At 38.1% G+C, this 27,652-nt stretch overlaps 1 protein-coding gene across 4 annotated transcripts in view; it reads right to left on the bottom strand.

The window, feature by feature from the left end:
* Positions 1–3,898: 3,898 nt before the first annotated feature.
* The window catches only part of PKIA (cAMP-dependent protein kinase inhibitor alpha), an 84,318-nt gene continuing 60,564 nt past the window's right edge, over positions 3,899–27,652 (bottom strand). For 3 of the 4 annotated variants that reach the window (XM_069100155.1, XM_069100154.1, XM_069100157.1), the window contains exons 2-3: positions 9,639–9,816; positions 3,899–5,731 (exon numbers count right to left, since the gene is read on the bottom strand). In XM_069100155.1, coding sequence (XP_068956256.1) covers positions 5,652–5,731; positions 9,639–9,816 — 258 coding nt within the window. In that variant the 3' untranslated portion in view covers positions 3,899–5,651. Of the gene's footprint in view, positions 5,732–9,638; positions 9,817–14,844; positions 15,114–27,652 lie in introns of those variants that run through there. The other variant, XM_069100156.1, reaches the window with a different exon arrangement.

Below are 27,652 nucleotides of genomic sequence, written 5' to 3'. Positions count from 1 at the left end.
ACCCAGACTTTTACTCTCTTAAGAGTTGACTCATTGGGTGGCTAGGTGGCGCAGTGAATAGAGCACTGGCCCTGGAGTCAGGAGGACCTGAGTTCAAATGCGGCCTCAGACACTTGACACAAAAATCTAGCCCTGTGACCTTGGGCAAGTCACTTAATCCCAACTGCCCTCCAAAAAGCAAAAAATAAAAACAAGAACAGAAAACAAACAAAAAAAGAGTTGATTCATTAAGAAAAAAAATAAAAGATCCTCAACTTGAGAATGAAACTTTGAAAACATATTATATTTCTTTCGTCTAGGTAGAACCTGTCCTTACTAGAGTTTATATTCTGTTGGTAGAGAAGCCTGCCTTCCCCAGGATTACCTCCATGCCATGAGATGGTACCAGAGAACTTTAGTGAAGAAATTAGAACAGGGGGTGTCATAATCAGAAGTGATACAGGACAGTGTTCCAAACCTATCACTATACTCCAAGTGTGCTTAATGAGAGTGAATTGTTGCTAAAGCATAAAAATGTATTCTAACAGATATTACCTGGTAACCACCCTAGCCAGACCAATTTTCAGAATCATATTGTTGCAAAACAAAATGACTTTCAGCGTTTTTGTTTCTGTATATGCCCAGTTACGAGTTTTGTATTTTGAGGGAGGAGGATTATTTAGGGGGTCTGAACAAAAGTAAAAACGGTAAAACAGTATTGGTGATGTCTTTTGCCAGAGCTCAGTGTTTGGGAGGCTCTGAAGAAAAGTGTAGGACAGGACAGAAGAGATACTAGGTTGCCTACCAAACTGAAGGTCTACAGAGCTGTGGTGCTGACCTCATTGTTGTATGCCTGTGAAACCTGGAGAGTACACCAGCACCATTGCCAGGAAACAGTATTGCTTCCATTTGAATTTTTTAGGAAGATGGTTATGATCATCTGGAAGGATAATGTACTAGACACTAAGGTTCTTTCTCAAAAAAAAAAAACTGTCAACCATTCAAACTCTACTGCAGAGAGCACAACTCCAATGGGTTGGCCACATTGTTAGAATGCCAAATATATGTTTGCCTAAAAGACTATTAAGAGAACTCACACTTGGCAAGTGCTCATGTGGAGGTCAGAAGTGATACAGGACACTGTCAAAGCCTTCTCTGAAGAACTTTGGAATTCATTGCATGATATGGTAGACAAACCCGGCATGGCATGCTCACATCACAGTAGGCACTATGCTCTGTGATCAAAGTAGAATTGCAGTAACTCAAAAGAAAGTGATATGCACAAATTTAGAGACATCACTGAATGTTCACATGGACTTTCTGTGCCTAACCGGTGGTAGAGTCTTTGGAAATACTGTACCTGGAAAGTATACTGCCAAGATAAGAGAACTGATCTAAATCATTCCGTATTTCTCCATTTACTATAACCAATGGTTCTACATTGTGCTGGTTTGTAGAGAACCTGTGTTTTCTTAGTGTTGTTAGGCCAAAATTAGCACAAGCAGGAGGGAATCCATTCATACTTGCAAACAAAAAGTTGCACATCAACTCTTTCTGCACTTTAGTCTTGGCCTGCAGCCTTTTCAAGTTAAGTAATTTTTTATCATGGAGGCAGAGGAGTTCCAAAAACCTGTCTCTGACAGAAGCAGCTAGGAGCTGACAGGTGGTGGCCTGCTCCCTACTTCAAGTAGCAGTATGTTCCTGTGATTCTTATATGTGTTATGTGCTTTCTACCACCTACAAATTAGTTAACAGATCAATTTTAGGAGTTCACACTTACTGGTGTTAATCTAAATAACTGAAACCTTCAATTTCTCCTGATAATTTAAAAATGGGAGGTATACAGAACCCCTAACTCACAGGCTATGCTCAGGCCTTCATTTGCTTCCCAGAATAACTAATCTGCATAGGATGAAGCATCTTTGGGACAGCATGCCTTATGAGAGAAATAAAATTGAGTTGTAAAAACAAAAATCTTGCACCTCAAACACATAAGAACTTGTTAATTGATTGCTCTGAGGACTAAAGAATTCAAATCCACGTGCTGGAATGGTTTGTCAATGAATCAAAATACAACCCTTTGGGAATAACATAAGGTTTTTCTTTTGGCTAAATATGCAGGAAATGAAGGTATTATTAAATTTTTTTTTCTAATTTGGGGTCTAATATTGGATAGGAGTATGGAACAGAAAATACAGGATGGGATCTTGAGGAGATGAGATATCATAATCAGTCTGCAGTGTAAGATTTTTTAAAAAAATTAATGCAACTCAGTGAGTCTGCAATGTTAATTTAAAAAAAAATATGGCACCACATACAATCCTCCCTTCATCCCTATTACAGGCACTTAAGGCTAGTTCTGGATTTTATAACTTGACATATGTAGAGATCTTGAAGTAATTTAAAGGAAAGCAGGGTGCCTAATGTGCACTGTAAGATTGCTGTATAGGCAATCTTAGAAGACTGTCCTCATAAATACATACCCTGGCCCCCTCAATTTGAAAACTGCCCTCTGTGATACTGTCTTTTAGAGGATTTGAACCTTAACTCTAAAAGGGCAGATAATCTGAGTCCAAAGGCTTCTGCTGCTTTCTGATAACCTACTGGCCAAGGGCAGCTGCAAAAGCCCTGGGTGGTAAGCAAGATTTTATAGCAAAAAAAACACTGAGTTCTCCCACTTAAGTTGCTTTTTAGTAGATGGTATGAGAACAGCAGCAGAGCTGAAGATCAGAAGATAGTTGGATATACTCAGGAGACATCCAACACTGAACATGTCCACCAAAGGGTGCGGAAACACAAAGGACTCAGATTCAGCAAGGACATCACTGGATGATTTGTAATATCAGAAGCATGAATTATCCCAGTAACATGTGTGCGCTGGCCATCGTATATCCCCTCCCCACTGGTGGTATGGTAAGCTGTAGGGTGACAAATCTTTCTTGTTTAATTAAATATCTTTTGCTTTGAAGTAACATCTCCATTGGCTGGCTGGTAAAACAGACAACTTTAGTGGGGGATTGTCAGGTATATACAGCATTAGATGGATAATCAATACCTGAAATGTGATTTGAACTTGGTAGCATTTAGGGGTTGGAGCCCTTGGTCTTGGCAACTATACAAAGGTTAAAAATTGTCCCTGTTACTTTCCTCCTTCCATCCTGTCAATATATTGTGACCCTCAGTGGCCCATAACCTTACTAATCTATCCCTGTTAGCTGACTGTTTATATACGTGCTTTAATCTAGATGTAGGCCTATAAAGGTGGCTTATAATAAATAACAGTAGTAATAAATGGTGACCTCACAAATTCCTTTCTATGTATGGAAGTACAGATTATTTATTTGAATTTGAACTTTAGACTTAGCTATCTAGTTTTTGTTATTTCCTTTTTTCATTCACTCATTAAGACCCCCTCTCTTCCCTAGACTGGAAATGTAGTGGCTATTCACAAGCCTGATCAGTCCCCTACTGATCTGTAGGGAAGCTTTGACTTGCTTTTTCTAACCTGGGTTAGTATGGCCTACCATAGGCATGATCATTTCCCCCTATTCCTAGGGGTTCATCATGTTGATGTTAGGCTTATTAACCCAGTTCACTTAGCTCTACAGAAGCTCAGGAACTCCTCAGCTCAAGTGATCCACCAGCCTTAGCCTCCCCAGGAGCAGGGTTTATAGGTATGTACCGCCACACTTGTCCATATTGTGTTGTATGTTTTCCCCAGGTATATGAGGGTTAAAAAAAAAAGATTAGAACTTTGTCGTCACCCCTTCTCCAGTCATTTGGAAAATACCATGAAGAGTAATGTATATATACTTATCTTTTCTGTGACTATACAGAAAGCCTAACTCCCTGACATGCTCATGTTAACAGATGAATTGTCCTTTAGGAAGAGAACTACCTACTATACTCAGCAGTGAAGTGAAGGTTAAATAGATTTTTTTATTGATACAGTACTTCCAGCTGCCTGTCATTTTTTCCAATCATTCATGAACCAGAGTCATACTGCTGGTTTCTTATTTATTACCACTAATAAATGATTGTATAATACTGACCAGAAGGGTTACACATCTCACAGAAAACTTCCATGTGACAAGCACCATGATATGTACTGTAGAAACACAGCAGGGGCCATAAACAGTATTAAAGAAGTTTTGTTAACCCAATAATGATGATTATTACATACCAGAAAGCAATCACACTAGTTATTAGTAAAAGTTTACAAACATTAAAAAGTGCATAATAACATCTGGAGCCATTGAGGCTTGAAAAAAAGACACCACTTTATCTTAACAATTTAAAAATCAAAATGAAACCAAAAAGGAAAAAACCCAAACAAACCCCAAACAGCAGGGCTTTACTTATGTGATTAGTGTCCACATGATTATGATGGGATCATTTCTCCACTTTTTTTCATCTTTACACTGGGAGGTGGATTTTCCCCCAAAAAAATCAAAGCAGTAGCACAAACCTATACTTTAGCAACAGAAAATTAGGTCCTCCAGAAAGACACATTTCCAATTCTTGGAATGACTTTTCCCCTCTCTTTTTCCCTCTCAAAAGCTTAAAAGTGATCCTAAAAACTCAAGTTTTAAAAGCTTCTAAAACTGGGAGAAAAACATGAATTGATATATTGATTCCCAATTCCTGAAGAAACAGCTAGCAAGGGGCAGGCAAAGTGGCTATTTCAAATATGATGGGGGACCACATACATTGCATCAGGATGATATTCACATTAATGAATCCCTTAGGAGGCCTGTGTAAAATGGAACAATGCAACAAAGTGTTGATGAGTTTAGCATTAGGCCAGATCTGACATTTTAATCCATCATGTGTACACCACCACATTATATTTGGGGGAATAATAGAGGGAAGGAGAGTGTGAGGTGAGGTGAAAGGGAGATGGGGGGGAAGGAAAGAGAGAGACGGGGAAAGGGAGGGAGGAAGAGTGGGGGAGAGAGGGAGGGAGGAGAAGTGAGGGAGAGGGAGGGAGGAGGGGGGGAGAGAGGGAGAAGGGGGGGGGGAGAGAGGGAAAGAGGGGGAGAGAGAGAGAGAGAGAGAGAGAGGGTCTTTTCACAAATAAGTGGTAGAAAAATTCACAGTAACATAAAATCTTTTTTTTTCTCCATAAGCAAGGGGGGCAGTGTTGAGCATTTAAATCATATAATACAAAAACATTGTAAATAACAGCTGTAAAACACAAATGCATGGTTCTAAAAACAGTGCTTTCTTTATGATTCTTTTTTACTGGGAGAATAGTTTGGCCAGAGATTTTTTTTTAAGCTCTGAGGATCACTTTAACCTTTTGCAAATAAACACAATTAAATCCTCTGACATTATGAGGGGCCATTTTGCTACAGGAAGAATCATCATCTGTTCGTGCTACTTTCTACAAGCATTTCATCATGGGATCAGGTGAAAGGATCCATCCGATGGAGATGTCCCAAGCTTAGCCATGCCAATTCAACCACTGCTAATGACAGAGGTAGAGAAAAGTCTGTCTGCAGCTGCTTTAGCCTGTGTCCCCATTTTTAATAGGACAATGAGCAGGTTTCAGCAATGCAGAACAGCCATTTTTTCTTTCCTCTCCTCTTACTTATGGAAATACATGCATTCCAGTCAGGCCTTGAAGGGTGAGAACGTCAGCAGCTGTGTCTGTAGGGCCGGGGGAGACATTAGCTATCTTGCTTGGGTGCTCCCCCCTGGTTCTCCCCAGTTTGCTCCGGTGGGTTTTTCTGCCCATCTCCATCTCCTTCTGTAAGAGACAATGATCAAGGGAGAAAGGGACAATTAAAAATGGGGGCAACATTTATTGGCAATTAAGATAAGATACTGATATGACCTTTCCCTCCTCCACCTGAAAGAACACTTTGTATTCCTTGTAAGCGCTTATGTTCCATTTTGCAATGGATATTGTGTCATGTTTTATATTTACTTACTAGAATGCAAGCTTCTGGAGGGCAGGGACTTTTCTCCCCCCAGCCCCAAACACAGTGTACTCTGCACCTAGCAACCTTTTAATTAATGGCTGCTGAACTGAAATGAAAAGCAGCAGAAACCCGGGAAAAACAAAACACACTGTGCTTGGAGATAAACTGAGAAGACTTCAAATCTTCAATTCTAGTCACGGTGCTTTTGCTTGGTAAGCAGCCAATCATGAAGACAATGGCTTAATGTTTCAAGGACTGGCTGGTTCTGATGTTGTGAAATGTACCATGAACTCTGAACATCCTCATTCAAAAAACAAGGCTTTAATTAACTTTCATCTTGGAATGGTCTTTCTTTGTGCATATATATATCATATGGCCTGGGTAAATAAATGGTAAACTGAATATTTACTTTATGAGACACCTAAAGAGCTATCTCCATTTTCCCCAATCTATGGTCATATGTTTTCTAAGCAGATATCAGAAGGCATGTGATGTCTGACTTAATGTCATATTTTTAAAAGCATAAGAAAAAACTACCACCACCACCCATTATCTTTAGGATACAGTGCTAATCCACCAGTGGTAGGATTTCTGTATGGTATCAAGGACAAATGGTTCTTAGTACAGTATTTAAGAATAGAAAGGGGGGCTGGGGGTGGGGTGGGAATTTGCTTGCATAGAATCACCGTATAGGTTTTATTACTTCAAATTTAAAGACAAGTGGCAAACTTAATAGGACACGATCACCTGACAGTTGACCACTGGCTTAAATGAAATGGGCTGTGATTTTAATTCAGCTTCCAAAGGACAAATGCATAGTCACTGGAACAGCCTCCATGGCAACTGGCACCCTCAACAGCAATTTTATCCAATGACTTAGGAGCTTTAGACACTAAATAATTCTCTCTCCAAAGCAAGGACATCATAGTACAGGCTAGAAACTAAAGGACTGTATTGCTCCATATAAAGATTCTATCTTTTCCAGATATTTTGCTGGGATTAAAACTCAAGTCCAGTTTGTGTCAGTTCTATTTTTCAGATGCCTATATATAAAATTTTACCTTTGAAGAGATCCTACTTTGGAAATGATGTTGTGACTACATGCTAAATGATAGAGTTAAGTGGAATGGAAATGAAAAGTGTCCCTGAGCAAGTCACAGTTTCTGAGAGCTCCAGTTTCCTGTTTTGTAAATATGGGGGTAACAGTAGTATTACATTTCTCGTAGTACTCTGGAAACCTTGGAGCAATGGTGTCAAACCCAAATAGAAATGGGGGTAGGGAAGACTAAGCTATACTCAAGGATCCCTGTGGGGACATATTACTTGGTTTTAAAATGTAATGTGATCGGGGCAATGAGGTGACACAGTGAATAGAGTACCAGCCCTGAAGTCAGGAGGACTTGAGTTCAAATTCAGCCTCAGACACTTGACACTTAACTAGCTGTGTGACTGTGGGCAAATTACTTAACCTCAACTACCTTGCCTTCCACTCTCAAAAAAATCAAAACAAACAAAAAACAATGTTATCTATGTTTCATTATCTTTTTATTTATTGTATAAACTATTTCCCAATTACATTCTAGTCTGGTTTGGGCTATATTCTGTACTGTTACCTGCTGAGTTACTATCAATTTGTGAAATCTCCAATTTACTAGTGTTGCAGTCTAAAAGTTCATTTGCAAATGAATTGTTTAAAAATCAGAATGCATTTCTCCCCCCAAAAAACAAGTCACAGACTAGAGAGTTCCCAAGCCAGCTAGCATCTATGCCTAGAATGTTTTCCTTTCTTCCCTTTGCCTCTTAGAATCGTATAACTTCCTTCAATGTTCAGTTCACATGACATCTGTTAATGAGGCCTTTCCTTATACCCCTAAGACCAAAACCTGACTTTCAAATCACCTTGTATTTGTATAGTGTACACTCACATCTATACCTGTTGTCTCCCCTGAAAAAAAAATCTATCTTGAGGGCAAAGACTATTTCATTTTTATCTTTCTATTCCCAGTACTTAGCATAAAGTGGGGGCACATAGTAGGTGCTTAACAAATACTTGTTGAATAAACCTGAAGGATAGCATTCTATAACTTTATTACATCTAGATCTAGAATCTAGTTATAGTGGTATGATAGAACCTTCATAATGCCAACGTGGGTTCCAAAGAAAATGGATAGATGGCAGGTACTTCTGAAAGTAGGTTTGGGGAAGCTCTGTCTTTCAAATGTCAGGTCATGGAATAACTACTGAAAAACTAAGACCTCTCATTCCATTTTTAATTATTTAGGAAGCTTTTTGTCCTCAGTGACTATGAAGCTTTTTGTAACATGGAACAAAATATTCCTTGCTGAAATTTCTGCCCATTACTCCTACTTCTGATCTCTTGGGCCAAGCAGAACAATTGGTCACACAAGCCTTTCATATACTTGAAGACCATTACTGTGCCTACATCATGTGTCTACACATCCCTAGTTCCAACCACTGATCCTCAAATGGCATGCTCTACCATGTTGGTTGCCTATCTGACCTCCACTAAAAAAAAAAAATCATTCCTAAAACACAACACCCTAACCAACCTCTCTAAGTTGGAATGTACTCCCTCCTCACATAAGTCCTCATTTTATTCAAAATTCAGCTAAAGTGCCACCTTTCCACATAAAACCCAACTGCTAATATCTTCCCTAACTACCTTATATTTATATTATATTAATTATATTATATTTATATTATATTACCTTGTCTCTCTGTCTCTCTTTCATACACACGCCCACACACACAGAGTCATTTCCTCTGATAAGATTGTAGCTCCTTGGGAGCAGAAATGGCTTTATTTTGTCTTGGCATCTTTAGTGCATAGCAGAATGTCTGATACATAGTGGATGCTTAATAAATGCCAGGTGATTGAATGATTGACAACACAGATATTTATATAGAAGTGAACATTAATAATGAGTTTAGGTCTTTTCTAGACCTAGAATTCTCTTGAGCCCTACGAAGTTCATATGAATATTGTGTATATTGTATGTAGTTCATCAGGTGGTGAAATGGACGGAATGCTAGGCCTGGAGTCAGGAAGACCAGAGTTTAAATCCAGCCTCAGACTCTAGCTGTGTGACCCTGGGTAAATCATTTAACCTATACCCTCCTCAGTTTCCTTAATGGCAAAAGAGGGATAACAGTACCCATGTCTCAAGGCTGCTGTGAGGATCAAATGAGATAATATTTGTAAAGCACTTCAAACAAGGACTGGATGGAACATACGAAGAACTTAATAAAAGCTGTTCCCTTTCCCCTCTTATGCTGAGGATTCTTTTTCTGGCATGGACTGAACTAGACAGCAGTGATGGTAAGTTCCAGCTTTGAGATGGTGATTCTGGGAATGGAACCTTCCCCCAAAGAGCATGCTGTCTGGATTTCTATTGCTTTCTATATATCTGTATATCTGGAAAGTATATGTGTGTGTGTATATATATCCAGTACATCAATACTGAAAAAATATGAACTCCAAGAATTTAGGTTCTGATGAATTGGATGAAAGGTCAAATCACCGTAATTATATATTCACGTGTTACTTTTCACATTCAACAAAGTTCTGTGAGCCATATTTCAATTATCCCATGATATATGTGTCTGAGTTGGCCTGACAATGACCACCATATTTGACAAATTCCTCAACTTCCCAACTTTTAAAAAAGATTCCTTTCCTTCCTCCCTCAAACACACATGCACATCACTCACCAGGCTTGTTGATATCAAGGTCCGATAGCTTAAGGGAGACATCACTGGTGTTGGTGGTCGAAGAAGTCACGATGATATCGTGGATGGCATTCCTTCTACCGGTTCTTCCCGAAGCAATAAAATCTGCATACGTAGTTTCCACATCCGTCATTGCTAACAAATATCCACATAGCAGTGCCTATAGAAGACAACAGTGAAGATGAGTTGAGTATATAAAAGGCAGTCAGTCACATGTTCAACTATTGTCCTGCAGCAACATTAGCTAAAAAAAAAAAGATTCCTATTTTAGGTCTGTTGTAAGACTTAAGTGCTGTTTGCATATTTGGCCTTTTTGCTAAGGGCTGAATGATTACACCATAAAATTTTTAACCTCCTCTCTGATCTCAGTTTCCTTACCTGTAAAATGAACTAGATGTTTTCAAAATTTCCCTCCAGCTATAGATCTTATGATTCTAAGGAAAAAAATGTACAAAATTTTCAAAGTAATATCTATTTCTTGAGAAAAAAAGTAATAGAATGTGGCAGAAATGGCACCGGACATGGAATTAGAAGGCTGAGGTTACAGTGTCTTGTGCTTAACAACACTGTGATCTTAGAGAAATCCTTTAATCTCTTGGAGATTTCCTCATATGTAAGTGAAATAGTGACAATACCTGCCATAGAGTCAGTAGCAGATCCAGTATTAGATTCCAGTTCTCATGATTCTCATCCTGATGCTCTCTTTCCACTAAACCAGGGGTCAACAAACCTCAGCCTGGAGGCCAAATCTGGCTGGCTTCCTGTTTTTGTAGGCCCTCTGGCTAAGAATGTTCTTTTTAAAAAAAATTTAAATAAAGTTTTATTGTATTAAAAATCTAAGAATCATTTTTACCTCCAGGGCTGCACAAAAAATAGGCAGAAGGTTCTTAGTGTGTTGTAGTTTGCTGACCCGTGCATTAAACCAATTAAACAATGTACTTTTTATCTTAGGATTTGGGCAAGATTGTGAGCCTTGTTCTTACAATTTGTGATTTGTTCACTTGAATGAATTTAAAGAATACTTTTATTACTAATTTATCTAATTTTTTTTGGTCACTGTATTCCCAACCACAACACAATAACTTGCATACAGCAGGGGTTTGATAAATATGCATTGAATGAGTTTAAGACACCACAAATGTGTATCTGGGGCAAATGCACTAGGTTTCTTATACCAGTACTCTCAAGAAGACTAAAAAGGAAAAGGGATATTAGAAAATTATAGGATCATAGGCCTAGAGCTTGGAAGGGACCTCTGAAGCCATCAAATCCAATCTCCTCATTTTATAGATGAAGAAACTGAGACTCAAAGAAATTAAGTGATTTTCCCAAAGTCACTAAATAGTAAATATCATTTTTCTTAGGGGTTTTCCCCTAGGAGTTTTGCTATTACCCAGTGTTCAACAGGCCAACTCTATTGTCAAGGTCCTGAGCCCATAGAACAATGTTATTTCTGTAGCTACTTTATATGGTGATAGTAAGATTTCTTGGCATTTCACAAGATCCTCATATATAGCAGAAAGAAGGAAAACATGTTCCTTAAAGGTAAATGAATTAAACTACAAGAAAGGGGAGAGAAATGCGAAAGCTATCTTGGTGTCTGTTCACATGGTAGATCTAAAGGACAAAACTTTAAAAAGAGATCATATATAGAGAGCTGGAAGGTGCGTCAGAGGTCATCTAAATCCAGGCCCCAACACAGGCTCAGGGAATTTAACCCACTTGCCCAATATCACAGAGGTAAGTAGTCAATCAGTTGATTAGCATTTATTAGGTGGCTCAATGGATGGAATGCCAAGCCTGGGGTCGCGAAGACTCATCTTCTTCCCAAATTCAAATCTAGTCTCAGACACATACTAGCTGTGTAACCCTGGGCAAGTCATTTAACCCTGCTTGCCAAAACTCGAGAAAGAAAAGATAAACCACCCCAGCATTTCTTCCCAGAAAACCCCAAATGGGGTTATGGAGAGTTGGACATAACTGAAAAATGATTTAACAACAACAAATGTGCTAAGCAGAGCCTCAATTTGAACTCCAAACTGGCACCTTTCATGCTGCACCTCAATTTTCCATCCCATGTTGAGATCAAATTTTAGCATAGGAACGAACCCCAAGATCACTTCATCCAGCTCCTGTCCCGTCTCATGTTGAACTATATTATCAGCAGAGGAAGAAACTTAAAGAACATCTTATCCAATTTTCCTATTTTTCAGATGAGTAAAAATGAGGCTCAAAGAGGTTAAGTTCACTTGACCAAAGCCATAGACAATGAGGTGGAGGCAGAGCTGAGTTTAGAACCCAAGTTGGATCCATGTTCAGTGCTATCCATTCATTTTATTTTACTGTAATGCACTCCATTTAGGAAATGTTACATTCTGAACTCTAGTAAGAGTCGCCTCAAAAGTGTGAGGAAAATTCATACCAAAAAACTTGATCCTCTCTCATAAAATGAATGAATAAAGCATTTATCAAAAACTTAATTTGTGCAAAGCATTGTGCTAAGCACTGGGGATACAAGGCGAAAGGCAAGAATAGTCTCTGCTCTCAAAGAGCTTACATTCTAGTGAAGGGGACAACACATATGGAAGTTTTCAGCTCCAAATCAGATGGAAAGATCTCAAGGGCCTCAGGTACAGAGACAAAGCAGATGCTAATGTATTTTCTTAATGTCATTTCCTCTGATAAAATCAGATCAGTTTCTAATCTGGAACCATCTGACAGTACCAAGGATTTTCGTGACAAGAACTTTCTTCTCTGGGTCTCCAGTAGCTGTGAGTCTAGGGTCTGTAGGATACATCTCCACTGGGTCTGCTTCTCAGGATCATGGCTGGGAGCATTGGTCATTGATATTCCCAAGGCCTCTAGAGTCAAGGTCTTGGTCTGTCCCCATCAAGGTCTATGGGAATATGGTGGTCAAATGGTGGTGATGATTTGACTTGTCTGGCACATACTGCTTCCCATTTCTCCATCAAGATGCCTTGTTGATTCAGCTAGGCTGGCTATCCTCTCCTGTACTGCAGTTGGTTGAAAGTTGGTGGGCATGGCTAGCCTCTTCTCTACAGGAGTTGCTTCTCTTAATGATGTCTGTGAGTGTTTGTCTCAGAGTCAGGAAGACTTGGATTCAAGTCTTTAACACAGTGAAGTTGCAGGGCAGGTGTTGATCTCCCTTGCCAGGAGCCCCTTATACTAATGAAATCACAAGTTTGCCTGAATTTACATTATAAATGTGCAGACATATATATACAAACAATTCATGGCCCCAATTTTAAATGAATTCTCTAAGCATAATGGTATGACTGACTCCATCAGGACACAATGGCATTAGTCATACCGTCCGTCCCCCTATTTCTATACTTTTGTGCCCCAAACAAAACAAAAATGCAAATTACTCTCTTCTCACTGACTTATATAATTTTTAGCCCCCAAATACCCAAGTCATAACCTAGAACACCTGCTTCTAAATCAATCTCCTTAATGTAAAATGTCACTATTTTTTCTTCCTTGTATTTGGCATTTCACATCACCCCCAAACCAAGTGAACACCTACTTATATCTGAATTAAAAAATGATTATGAAACAGATAAAGGAACTCAGAATCACAGAATAAGGTAAAGAAAAAGAAACAAAAGGGATAAAGCTTGGGACAATGATAGGCCTCAAAATTACCTACAACTACATATTCCTTTGGCCAAGAATTAGCTTTATAACTAGCTATAACTGCTTCTGAGGCAAATGTGTTTGGGTGTGTAAGGGTAAGTAGAGAATGCGCAGCTGTGGGGCTGAGACCAACCCAACCCCAAATTTCAATGGAATTGGGAGAGGTCAGTGGGAGTAGCCGGATAAACAGGTCTTTCCCCCTTTTGTTTTCATCTTATTCTCTTACATTCATTCTAATGTGTCTTTTGAGACCTTCAAGCTGTTCTAAATAAATGAAAAACAAAACAAAAAAACCCGCACACTCCTCAGACTTTTTTCTTGGTGCATTCCTCCCACATCTTCACATTCACTGAAGCTGGGATTAAATTCTAAACATAACTTTCATGTGCTTTGCCTATATGAGCAATAAGCTAGCTGGTGATACAGAATGGTTGATACCACATAAATCAGCATTATCCATGTGAATGGGGGAAAAAAATGAATCAGAAGGGATAAGCCAAACATTTATATTTGGTTTCAGAACACAGACCACCCCCAACACACGCCTTTTATGCAATGTAGTGATGAATCTCTTCCAACTGAGCTCCACTGTGAATGAGGTGGAGGCACGGACACAGCTAAATCTGTGTTTTTATATACAACATACAGTGAACTTTCCTTTTCATCACCTCTCAAGGCAAAGCATATCAATTATTAGACCAGCACTTATCTTGCTGATGGCTTCCTAGGTGGTCAATTCTTCCCGTTCCCCTCCGTGAAGTACCCTAAAATCATTTCGTTATCTTTCAGTCTTTTATGTACACTTTTCTTCTAAGTTGATGGTGGGCTGGACATGCATGGGACTAATAGTTTCCAAACTATTCCATTTCATTTTTAGTCAAAGAGCTAAATCCCAGTTCTTCTAGTCAACTGTATGATCACCAGAGATCCTGGCATAAGAGTGGCTCCAACTGGGTATTTGGAAGGTGCACTACAAGTATCTAGGTATAAAAATAGCCTTAAGATATTTCATTTCCTGTTGGTTTCACAAAACAATAAATAACTATATTCAGTGAAACCAAAGAAGTGACATAAATAGCCTGAGCTAACAGAAAACCTAGAGGTTTCATTTTAAGAGTAACAATGGACAGTTTTCAGTGTTCCATATAAAAAAACCTGATCCATTCAGGCAAATGAAGTTAAATCTATATGCTAAATTCATATCAGATCTATCCATTTGATTATGTAACTGAAAAAGGAAACCCAAATATGCCTTAAAATGTAAAGTGTTCAAATATATTGAAGAATACATTTCTTTTGTACATAATGAAACAGAAAAGATTACATAAGTACTTATAGTGTGACAGGAACGAGAAAAATTTGCTACTTAAGAATAAAATAATTTTGGATGCAATTTTTCATAAATCACACCTTCCCAAATTATAATCTAAAACTCTGATTAAAATTCAAGATTAAAACAATAAAAAACTTAAATTTTTGTTTTCATTCTATTAAGATGTCCTCCTTCTTCCCCCAAGTCCCATGAACCAACCTGAGAATCTGTGTTGTTCAGGAGTCTCCTTCTGTTTTATGAGGAATTTTTTGTCTCATCTTCATAATTCTAATCCAGTCCTTAACCAGTTTATCCCTTTTTCAGACCCTTACTTTTAATTAGCTGAGAGGAGAGCTTAAGTTTGGATTAGCAGTATCTACATATTACTGTTGTCAAAAGAAGCTAGGAAAAAGGAAGCCTGTAGTTGTCTCCTAAATATAGCACATTGAGTATTTTGGTATAGATGTCTCCAAGACCTTGAGGCCTATGAACGTTCTAAACTGAGTTACTGTAGTGACAGCTGGTCATATGCTAAATGCTGATTGGCTGAAGGCTAATTTTGCTTCAGAAATGGAAACAAATGAAATGAGAGACGCACTTAGAAGGAATGGATAGAATGCAACTAGCCTGCATTAAAAGTTTCTCTAATAAGAAACAGTGTCATGTGTTTTGATCAACAAAATCTCCCCTGCCCCATTATTATATCTTCCAAAGTATTGCTCTTCAACCCTTACTTGAAGTCATATAAGTCATTTTTTCATTGTAGGGAGTCTTTCAAGAATTTACCTTGTTTGTTGTTTGGTCCTGCCTTGTGCTTAGGTATACAACGTTTGATCTAGAATTCAATAACTTTTTTTAAGATGCCAAATCTATACAATATTTTCCAGACAACAAATGAAAATGGTGTGGAATAAAAAAATGGGTGATTATTAAAGTACTTATTGGAACTGTCTTGTAGAATGAGAAACCAGGATAGAATCATAGGACCTAAGAACTGAGAGGGACCCCCGGGATCATCTAGCCCAATCTTTAAAGGCAAGAATCGCTGGTGGTAATCCAGCCTGTACTTGAATGTCTCCCTCCTCATAGAATCTGTGTCATGAGGATCCAACAAGTATGAATACAAAATAGATAAATCACTTTAGAAAAATTCTGTCCAGCAGAAAGATGTTAGCATCTCAGCATAATAAGCTTCTTCAAGTAGAATCTGCTTCCATAGAATTCTAAAGATGACAACTTGACTCTCCTTTAGAATTCTTTGTGGGAAGATTTTCTGTAGATACTGACACCTATAATTGGTGTTTCACCTTCCCCCCAATAAAAAATACCAATATGCTTCTTTTCACCCCTGATTTTGTCTAGACTTTTTAAATATTTCAGCTAAAAAAGGTGCCAGCACTTGACACAGGTAAACAGTTCCCCATCCTCTCTGATTACTCACCAACTGGGCCCCATTCATGACTCTGCTCATGCTGTCTCTCCCATACATCATGTTTTCTCCTGCTCTTCCTACCAATTAATGAATAACCATTACCTCTTTTAAGACCTGGCTCAATGTACTTCTGTTGGATCTCATTTATTTTCAGGAACTTCATACTCTGTGACTGAAGACAAGTTCATGATCCCTTTATAAAAGGGCTAAAATCTTTCAACTGTAAGCTCAGACCCATAAAATAGCAACAGTAAGTATAAATACGTGCCATTTGTATAGTACTTGATAGTACAAATAATTTTATATTCATAACTTGTTTAGTCATTATAGCAACTCTATGAGGATGGGAGCAGCTATTATTATAAATATTTTACAGTTATAGAAACAATTTGAGAGATAGTAGGTACAGCTGGAACTCAAAACTCCATCTTAACCCTCTAAGTCTTACCGGTAATATTTTTCTACCATAGCATCCTGTCTCAAGAGTCAACAGAGGACTCCAAACCTCACTTCAGCAAAGAATACCCAGCTATAGCAGGCATATTTCTCTTTGCTCTGATACCCATTAAATACATAGATGTCTCCAAACATCTTTGGAGGCCAAAATGTTTTAATTAGGACTTTAAAGGTAATCTAGTCCAGTTCTTTTATTTTACAAATAAGAAAATTGAGGAACAAAGAAATGACTTAACTACTAGAGTGTAATTTAGTTAGTAGCTAGTTGCAGAGCCAGGGCCATAATTCAAGTCTCTTACTCTGAGTCTACTAGTCTTAATATTATATTTAAAGAATCTTTCTTTTTCTTTTGGGAGGGGAAAGGCAAGACAATTGGGGTAAAGTGACTTGCCCAAGGTCACATAGCTAGTAAGTGTGTCAGTTGTCTGAGGCAGAATTTGAACTCAGGTCCTCCTGACTTGAGGGCCAGTGCTCTATTAACTGCGCCACCTAGCTACCCCTAAGAATCTTTATTTTTAAGAGAAAAAGGATCATTAAAAAAGACTCTACTTTCTCCTTTTACTGTGAAAATATCAAAAGATCTAAGAGTTGGATGTGATCTCAAGTATAATTTTATCCCATACAATCCAACCATTTTTAAGCACCTATTTATATCCCTAGTAGGAAGCACTATACCTTACACAAAGGCAAAAAGGAAATCTAGCCCCTGTTCTGGTTTAAGTTAGAAAGGGCAGATACCACACTGATACAGTTAAGTATACATTTGAGAAGGAAGGAGAAAGAACTAACAACTAACAATTAAGGGAAAGTCTTTCTTCTCCAAAGAAGTGGAACATGAGTTAAATTTTGAAGGAAGCTAAGAATCCCAAAAGGATATGGGTGAAGGGGAAGTACATTTCAGGCATGGGGGCAGCCTGTGCAGTCACAGAAATGGAAGACTAAATCCTTTTATTAATTTAATAGAGAAACTGCTAATTCCATTAGTGGAGAGAATTTTTATGCCTACATCAATCAAATAACAGGTCTGGACCAAAAAAAAAGATTATAACTAAGATAGCAATAACTTTTTGGTCAGCTGCATCAACAGTGTTTTATATTGATCTTGTATAAATGTCAATTATGATTATTAGTCCTTGCACAGAGCTCACTCATTTTGAATTTAATTTACATGACAACCTTCACATTTCTCTGAAAATGATACTTATCAGATACATTAGCAGTATCAAAATAATACCATACAACATTCCCAGTTCTGTCATTAATTTGCTGTAAATGACTATGGGTATTCATTTCCTCAAATGCAAAATTAAAAGGCTAGAGTAGCTAATCCACAAGGTTCCTAATAGCACGGACATCCTATGAGTCTATATTAAATAGTCTAATGTAATTATCTTAGAATGATTATTTGTAAATTCCAGAATTCTCACATTCATCTGAATGAAGATTATTTCTTACTTTTCTTTGAAAGTTTCCATCATCTATTTAAGGCCTCTTTAGTAATAAACTCACAGAGCTATCTGATGTCTCACTCTTTTAAAGATTTTTTTTTACATCATCTATTTAATATTTCAAAGACTTCTTAAATAATTGATCAGCTAATCCTTGCAACACCCCTGCCAAGTCAGTCAATTAGCAGAAGGAATACTGCTGGTTGGCAAGTGACAAGCAACATTACTTGAACATTACAAATGAAAAAACTAAAGCAGAGAGAGGTTAATCGACTTGACCAATGTCTCACACAGTCAGTGGCAGGTCTGATGTCAGAAGTGAAGTCTGGCTTTATCACCATTATCATTCAAAGAACAGTAAGTACTATAAACACTTGGTACTTTGAGACTGTCTGGGAACGAAGAGATCAAACAGGCCAAAGCCCTCATTTTACAGATGATCGGTGATCTCAAATAGCAGATTTGTTTCACAGTTTATATCACTACTCTAGTATGCTATCATCTAGGTATTTGTTTTGGTCTACAAAGACTCATTAGTTTGATTCCATCATTTTAACAAGGGGACAAAGGGCTGCATAATATGTCTTGGAAGTTCTGAGTGTCTAACACTGGGGATGTTTGAGATGGTTGAGCCTCCTTCAAGAGTTCTGAAATCCTAGAGTATGAGTTTTTTTGAGAACTCTCCCAGAAACACATGTTTTTTTCTCTTGTTTATGTTAAATGTAGTATCTAAAATGACTGTATTTCCTGCGAGTTCATTTGAATTAAACTTCTACTATGTGGCAGAGTGCTATGCTAGGGAGTTAGGATTATAGAGATATAGTACAGTTAGCCCTTGAGTGGCTTACAGTCTAGCAGGTGAAGGTGAGGGGCACATAATGAATATCCAAAAATAAGTATGACGTAAGGTTGTATGTGATAAGAAGCAAAGATGTTATCCAAAATATTAGGAGAAAAGTTGAAAAGAGATAAATTATTTTCAGGTCGGGGGACAGAGAAAGGATTGATGGAGGAAAGAGTACCTAAGCAGAGTTTGGGGGAAGAGAACGCACTTCAACAGGCCAAAAGGAAGAGGGAGAACTTTTCAGGCATGGGAGAGTCTGTGTAGGCAGGGTAATTCATGATGGGATGGTAGAATGGCTAACAATTCACTTTGGCTATAATGCAGATGAAGGGGAATCTTATGAGATAAGGTTCTAATAATGGAGAATTATAGGCTCCCATAGATTTTTGAGCTGAAAAAAACCTTACCTTAACCTTACCTTAGAGGCCATCTGGTCCATCTCCTTCATTTTACAGATGAGGAACTGCAGCCCCAAATGGGGAAGTGACTTGCCTAGTTTCACACAGCTAACAAGTGTCTAAGGTGGGTTCTGAACCTAGGTCCTCCTGATTCTACATCACACCCTCTTATCTACTATACCATGCTACTGTTAGAGGTGGAAGTGACATTAGAGGTTCATCTTGCTTCAACTTCTTTTTTAGATGAAGAAACTCAGGCTTTGAAAGATAAGTAATGTATCCAAGAAGTACCCACAGGTAGGAAAAAACATAAAGAAGATTGGGACCTAGGTCCTCTGACTTCAAATTAAGTGTTCATTCCACTATTTCCACATGCTTACATGGCATAGTGCCTTAAACCTTAGGCAGTGGAGTTTGTATTTGATCTTATAGGCAACAGGGAATTAAGGAGTGATATAGTCAGATCTTAAAGAGAGCTTCGTGGAAATCAAGCAATGACAGCGGCCTTTGAAACAAAAAGAAAAGACGTTGAAATGGTGATAGTAATACTTGCATTGCCTATCACACAGGGTTGTGAGGAAAATATTTGCAAACCTTTAAGTGCTATGTAAGCATTAACTTCCAATAATGTTACCAAGAGGACAGCAAGCAGTTCTAGATACAGGTGGCAGAAAGTTGGTAGAGATGCTGGTCAGGGACTGAGAAACATCTCCAGGGATGGCATGTAGCCAGGGCTATAACTAGGGGGAGCTAAATGGGGCTCTGCCCTTGAGAGAGGAAAATTTGGAGAGTGCTCCTATAGTCCTTTAGCAACAAGGAAACAACATTTGTCATATTTCTTACAGGGTCTCCATTGACTATGTGTTTTCAGTCCCTGTGTTCAGGGTGTTATGGGGTCTCAGGATGTGTATTGCTATTCCTAAGAGCCAGGAATGTTGGCAATTAGTGAGTGAGGCTTGCCTCCCAGGTAGGGGGTACTAAAGGCAAATGGTCCTTTTCCAGAGTATGGATATGTTGGGTGTGGGTGCTTAACCCAAGCTAAGCATACCCTGTCCTCCTGACAGGACATCCTATCCTGCTGACGGATGGTCCAAATTCATCTTTCCAATGAAAAGAAAGGAGCACCATGAACCAGTGTGTCTTCAACCTGCTATGTGCATGGGAAGAGGAGGATATTTGGGTGCTGGATCTGCTTACAGTAAGCACTGCTGCCTTCCTCTTAAAAAGTTGACCTGAGGGCTCATTTGCTGAATGAAGCTTGTTTCCTTCCTCCCTAATAGCAAGAATTCTTATACCATTGAAATCTTCCCAGAATTCAGGTGAACACTGATAGAAAGAAATGAACAGTGTATTATTATTCATTTTATCACCTTACTATTTGCTTTCATCTCCTACTTTAAAACTTGTATTTGGTGCCTCTATCTCTGATTGTTTCTGACTGGTCAGTCATCAGGCTATTACGCATGAGGGCATAAGGCTAGCATCACATCAGCATGGGAGTCCAGAGTAAGAAATTATCCATTGTGTTAACTTCATATAGCAAATTGTCATCAAATCTTTACTATTTCTTCATAAACTGTTATTAAATCTTTCTTCTCCAAAAGGGAAGTTATTATTTCTGGAGATAATTTAACCTGATAACCTAGAAAATTCTCTATCCTGGTGGAGATGTATGTATTCAGGTTGGTGGCTGAAATACAGGTGAAAGTTAGAAGAGATGCTTAAAGCTAGGTGAGTGTACAAACTCTCCAAAGAAGAAAATACAAAAAGAAGCAGGGAAGAGTCAAGAATTCTTGGGGATCATATGGAATTTAGACAGAGGAAAAAGGGAAGAGAAATTAGTAAACAAAGATACAGGGGAAATGGTCAGAATGCAGACCATTGTGTGGACAACATGTGTAGGGCTTGCTGGATCCAGGGGTGGCTTGGAAGCTAGGATGGAATCCACAAGACCAAGCAAGAAGATGAACCAAACCATACCTTCTGGTAGTGAAGCTCAAGAAATCAGTACTATGACAGTCTAGATAAGCACAGGGTGCTAAATTAAGCACAGGTAGAAGTGCTAATTACTCGGCCTATAGCAGCACTACTTGGACTGGATGCCAACCTGGCTCATTCCTTGATCACCTCAGTGGGATATGATGACTCAGCCTGATGGTTGTCTGTGTATTTAAAGAGAAAAGAAAACCAGGAAAATATTTTGTCATGAGAGAAAAAGATGTTTCAAGAAGTGACTGGCCAATTTGCAGTACATGCTACATAAGGTTGGGCAGCCTAACACTAACAAAAGGCTACTGCCAAGCTCTGAAAGAGAGATTCTAACTGTGTAGTAGGGACAGAAGCCAGATTTCAGGAGTCAATAGGGGAATGGATGGATTGAAGTAGAAGCTGTGGGTACAGATGAATTATTTTAAGAGTTTGGCAGTAAAGGGAAGAAGAGAAATTGAATAACAGCTGGGAGTACCAGTATTCCTCGGGAAGCCTTGAGCATATTAAAACATGAAAGGGAAAGATTCCATGGAAAGATATGAAAGGGGATAGAGAGAGGGAGGTGAAGGAGGAAGAGAAAGAGAGAGCAAGCAAAGGAGAGGGAGTAGAAAAGGAGAAAGAGAGGCAAGAGAGACACAGAGAAAGGGACAGATATTAATTCTGGGAACAAAGACCCAGAGGAGGTAGGAAAAGACAGGACATAGCCTACAGGTTAAAGGTTTAGTTTTAGAGAGAAAGAGTGAATCTCTCTCTGAGACCAGAAGAAGGGACAGAAGGATGGATTTAAAGACAATAATGTTCCAAAGTGAAAGAGGTCCAAAAAAAAGAAGAAAAGTGGAGAGTTTTAACCTTCTCTGAAAAGTAGGAGATGAGGTCATCTGCTGATTGTGTGTGTGTGTGTGTGTGTGTGTGTGTGTGTGTGATGGAACAAAGGATTTAAGATTCTAAAGAAAGAAAGAAAAAAAAGGTCTTCTATGGATACCATAGCAGGAACTTATTAAGGATAATACAATCAATAAATACTAAAGAAAGACAAGTTCAAGTCTCATGGCAAGAACCTATATAAGACCAGTTTTTGTTGAACAATATCTTACTCTGCCAGTGATTTTCATTCCAGAAATGGAGAGAGAGGATAATAGGGGTGGCCAAGGACTAGGGATTGGCTAAAATAGGCTAAGAAGCCAAAGTTCAATGGGAAAATAAGAACCTAGGAGGGTGGAAATGGAATGCTGAAACATAGTTTTATGTATAATCTAGGGAATGGAAAGAATCCAGTGTAGCCAAGGTACAGCCAAAGGAATGTGCAGAGTGGGAAGGGAATCACCCTGAGAGAGTCATCTATAAAAGAATGATATGTAAGTTCTATACCTGTGATAAGGGGAACTAGAAAAATGGAAGGATAAGGAAAGAGGTGAGTCAGAGATATCAGATTTTGATCTATGCCTTACAACATCCAAGGTGTGGATGTGTTGGTATAGAGCAAAACGAGGATCCATTCTAGGTATGGGAGGTCAAGGAATCTCAATAAAGATGCTGAAGTGATTGTGGATGATAGTCAGGGATGCTTTATGGGACATAAGTCCTTGAAGTCTTTCAAGAAGATGAAACAATGACCTGAATAGCTTGGTATGTATCTAGATGGATAGCTAAGACTTCAAATTACACACAAATGTCTTCTATTGTTTCAAATGAACTCATTGTCTAGAATTTAGAATATATTACGAAGTAATGAGACTACTGTTCATTCTATAGAACTTCAAGCCTTGGAATAGAAGAATTTTCTGATGGAGGAATTTAATTCTATTAAATATTGTAAATTGTATCATAAAAGGTAATGAGTTAAGTTATTAGAGTTGTAAGCATAGTCAGGAAGCTTCCCATACTGTGAGAAATTCCTATACTCTAGAACAGAAAGAATGAAATATATTAAATTCTCTGAGGGCACTTATTTTTTGTTTTTATGTCCCCAACACCTAGGTCACTGCCTTGCACATTTTTGAGAGGACAAGATCTGTAATTTCATTGGTACATAGGTGGATGGCCTGAACTTAAAATCACTCACAGTGAGGAAAATCCTTCCCAAAATTCAGATTGGTATCTGTTCAGCAATTTACAGGCTCTGAGTGTGCACAGCCTGTGGCCCTGAGAGATTGTGACTTGCTCAGTCACACAGTATGTATAAAGGGCAAAAGTCTCTATCCATTAGCACAGACTGTCTCTATCAATATAAATATTGATGAATAACCCTCTATTAAAATAAGTATATGCAAAATAAATATAAAGCAAATTGTATTTAAACTTTAGCTATTGTAATAATAGCATTTAGCATTTGGGGGATAGCATTTTTCAGCCCTCTTCCAGCTCCAGGATCATGTGCTGTTCAATTCAATCGAAACATTTATTAAATGTGCACTGTGTTTAAGGCATGTAATTGTAAGAGGTGTTATTACTTTTTTTTAAATTGGGGAAAGAAGTCTCTGCATTTGAAGAGTGAATGTGGCTTACTTTTTTGCAATCTCGACTATAAGTGTATTTCTGTAATGCCAATTGCACTTTCTCCAAGATTTCTAGTATGAGATGTTTCCAAATAACAGCTCTTTGGGAGAATGAGTCACATATTGTTGGTGGTAAATAAGTAGTATAATAATCAGGCATGAGGCATATTTGGTATGATCTAACAAAACAATCAGCCACCAAGCATTTAACTGTCAAATATATTCCAACATTGTATTGTGTTAGGTGCTGGTGATATAATCACAAAAACGAAACAGTTCATGTCCCCAGAGCTTACAATCTATCAGGGAAGATAACACATAAACAAATAATAATAATGATAATGTGAAGCACCATGAACATTATTTTATCTGAACCTCATGATGACTTTTTTTTTCCTGAGGTAGATGCTAGTATTATCTTCATTTTACAGATAAAAATGAGGTAAAAAGAGATGAAGGGACTTGGCCCCCCTAACAACCTGACACCTTCCCCTCCACCCCCACCCGGTCCAGTTTCCTAGTTAAACCACCTCCCCAGTTGTGTCCAAGCAGCTACTAAAATCATTAGCTTCCATTGACTTGGTGAATTTTCCTTAATTGATATCTTCTATTGAGGAAAGCCTATCCTTGTAATTTTGACAAGCATTATTCAGTTCTTCCCTATCACTAAATACTGATCCTTCTCATGAACATTTAGAAGCATACCTATTTTACCTTCCAGTGATACTACATGGATTTCTGCTGGGTTGCATTCCAGCATCTCAGTGATGTTGCTTCTAAGATTTTTCTTCCAGTCATTTCTGGTTATTTCTTTTTTATCTTAGCCCCAACAAAGCACAGTATGGGTATGCTGAAAACCAGTTTTAGACTATACAGATGCATTGTGTCTTCTTTTAACACCCACGGTGCTCAGACGGTGACTCACACAGAATAATCATCCTTCTCTCTCTCTCTCCCTTAAATGCTCTTCTCTCCTACCTCCCACCTTCAAGATGCAGCCAATTTTTTTGGGGGGGAAGGTAAAAGGAGGGGGTGACTTTTCACAGAAGTTAGCATCACATTCCACTTGGACTTTTAACGACTACGGGTCCATGAATAAATGTGTACTAGATAATGTGATCAAAGGGGGAAAAAAGAAAATGTAACATTTTCATAATCATCCATCTCTAGCACACTGACAGGAACACTAATAAAATAGTAGCTCTCGAGGCTGAAATACTTGCACAGAATGAAAACCTAGAACTCCCAGAACTAGATGTTATTATATGCTTATAAGATAAGCAACCAGCACAACCACCCTTTTAGATACTGAGGTCTCTGTCTGAGAACTACAAGACTTTAGTTGTAATAATTTTCCTCCCGCTTTCTTTTGCTTTCCCATTTCTATGATGAAACAAAAGTAGGGAAACTAAACACGGGAGGAAAAATCCAGTTGGGTCTAGATGGAAGTGGGTAGGATGGAGGCAGAACACATCTATTTGGAATCGACACTTTTTTCAAGTACCAATAAAGAACATTTCTCAATTGCATATCAAGATAATGCAACTGTATTTAACTGAAATTAGGCAATGGTTTCTTTTTCTTTAAGGATGAAAATGGGTCACCAATTTAAAAAATGCACGTAACTGCACACATCCACGAACCTCTTTGTCTCTTTATCTTCTAAAACAGAAAGCATTTCCCATTCTCCCCTAGTTAAGAACATCTATTTCACTCTAAATATTGCCTGTTGAAAATTCTTTATTAAAACCTTCCAATATGCCTCTTTCCAGCCAAAGGGAGGAACAGGTGCTACGACTGTGTTTTCCACATATTTCTGGTATATATTCTCCAACTACTGATTTATCTTCTTAGTAGATGCCAGTTCCCTACACTGTATTTAAGCAACTCCCTCAATTGTCAAAATGCCAGTGGCATGCCTTCTCTTTTTTCCTTTCCCCATTTGCATATATTGCTACAATTGTGTTTTTGCACACTACTCTATTCTGGACGATTAAGACTTGCTAACTTTCTTTTAAGGAGCTTGCATGAGCTTGAACTCATTTTCTGGGCTCAGACCAAAAGTTCTTATTGACCAGTCAGCAAGCTTTGCTCCAGAAAGAAGGAATCATTTAAGCATGTAATGGAAGATACCCTACTTTTAGCTGCTATGGATTCTACAAACAGGTAGAATCATTTTGTTCACTTTATAGTAATTGACAAATACCTCTCAAAAGGGAGTCAAGAAATCTGTCCTAAAAGGAAAAATCCAAGGATGGGTTAAGGAACAACTAATATGATAGCTATTATTAGGAAAGGGGTACATTGATGGACAAAACATTTCTGTTCCACAGACAAAAAGCCCAGTTGACAAATGAGACCAATAGCTAAGAATCTGCAGTCATTTTAGGTACTGCCTTTAGAACAAAGATCAGTAATGTGCTTCTTGGAGATCTGTTCTAATAGAAACTCATATTTCTAGGATGTCAGAGCCTTTAAAGGGAGCTCTGAAATTAGACACCAGAGAGCTCACACCCCCTCAATGTCAGCCACCAAAGTCATATTACACGTGCCTCTGTCTCTCTGTTCAGGTGATGTACTCAAATTAATAACGTTGTGAACAAAAGCTAAGACGTATATAGCAATACAGACACAGAAGTGACATATACTTAAAACAAATATAATCTAATCCTTTTACCTGTAAAAGTGAAGAAGCTGAGGCCCACAAGAGGCCAAATTCATTTTGGCAGGACTTATTAAGTATTTAGCATGGGTAAGGCACCATGATAGGTGAGAGACACAAAAAGAAAAATTAAATTAAGAACCATTTCTGCTCTCAAGAAAACTTACATTCTACTAGAGGATACAACATATAAATAGTAAAGAAAGAGAAGCCAAACAGAAGGAGAGAACTAGGGAGATCAAGAAGGCTTTGCATAGGGAATGGCACCAAAGGTGAACCCTAAGGAAAGCTAAGAATTCTAGGAGATGGAGGTGAAGAGAGAATATAGCAAAGCCTATACAATGCAAGAAGGTGGGAGATGGAATACCAAGCATGGAGAATGTAAAGGAAGAGAGGTTAGCTGGGTGATTGATGAAGTGAAGAAGAGTACATAAAGTAAGACTGGAAAAGTAGACTATAAATATCGTATTTTATGTTATGGAAAACAGGAAGCCAATGAATATTGTTGGACAGGACTGACATGGTTATACCTAGGTCACTTGGGCAGATGTATAGGACTTAATGGAGCTCATATGGTCAGTTAATAACAAAGCAGGGACCAGAACTCAGATTTTGTACCTGGTCTGGTTCTTTTAAATTAACCTGTAGATTAGACCTCAGATGAAAGGACTTTCATTGGCAAGAGTTTTCCCATGCATAACACAATGTTAATACCCTTGTGAGTAAAGATATCTTCGTATGATCATTTAACAATTGTTTGATAAACATATAATTGACAAAGTATCTTAAAGATCTTAAATTAATCATTCAGTCATGGAGGAATTTAGAATGTTCATCATATAATCAGGTCTCTTTCACTTCTTTTTAAGCATTATTAAATAATGCCTTAAGCAATTCTGGGCTAGAACTACACAGGTGGAAGAAAATGGGCTGAATGAAAGCCTTTGGGAATCTTGAGTTTTCACCCTTTGCCAGAATGCTACAGGGCAAACAATCAGTGAAAGAAGAGCTTAGTAATAAAGAAAACTTGTTTTTACTACTGAATAAATCACAGAGGAAGCACTAGAAAACTCTTAATAGAATTACAATGAAAATAATGCAAAATGCTGTATTTTCTTAACTCCTTTAGGTAACAACTAAATGAATATACAGCAAAAATAAAATCTTGAGTTGAAATTAGTAAGAAACAGTTTATTGAACTACCTGCAGAAATATTTCAGAATTTACCTTTAACCTCCTTCCCAAACTACCTTGTATTTAACTACTTTGAATATATTTATTAACTTTACACTGTATATACTTA

Source organism: Petaurus breviceps, unplaced genomic scaffold (assembly GCF_028583685.1).
Source record: "Petaurus breviceps papuanus isolate PSGF00001 unplaced genomic scaffold, PetGlider_PUasm1.0 38, whole genome shotgun sequence".
Classification (NCBI taxonomy): domain Eukaryota; kingdom Metazoa; phylum Chordata; class Mammalia; order Diprotodontia; family Petauridae; genus Petaurus; species Petaurus breviceps.
The sequence above is the reverse complement of the archived record's forward strand: the minus strand, read 5'-3'. Positions and strand labels throughout refer to the sequence as shown.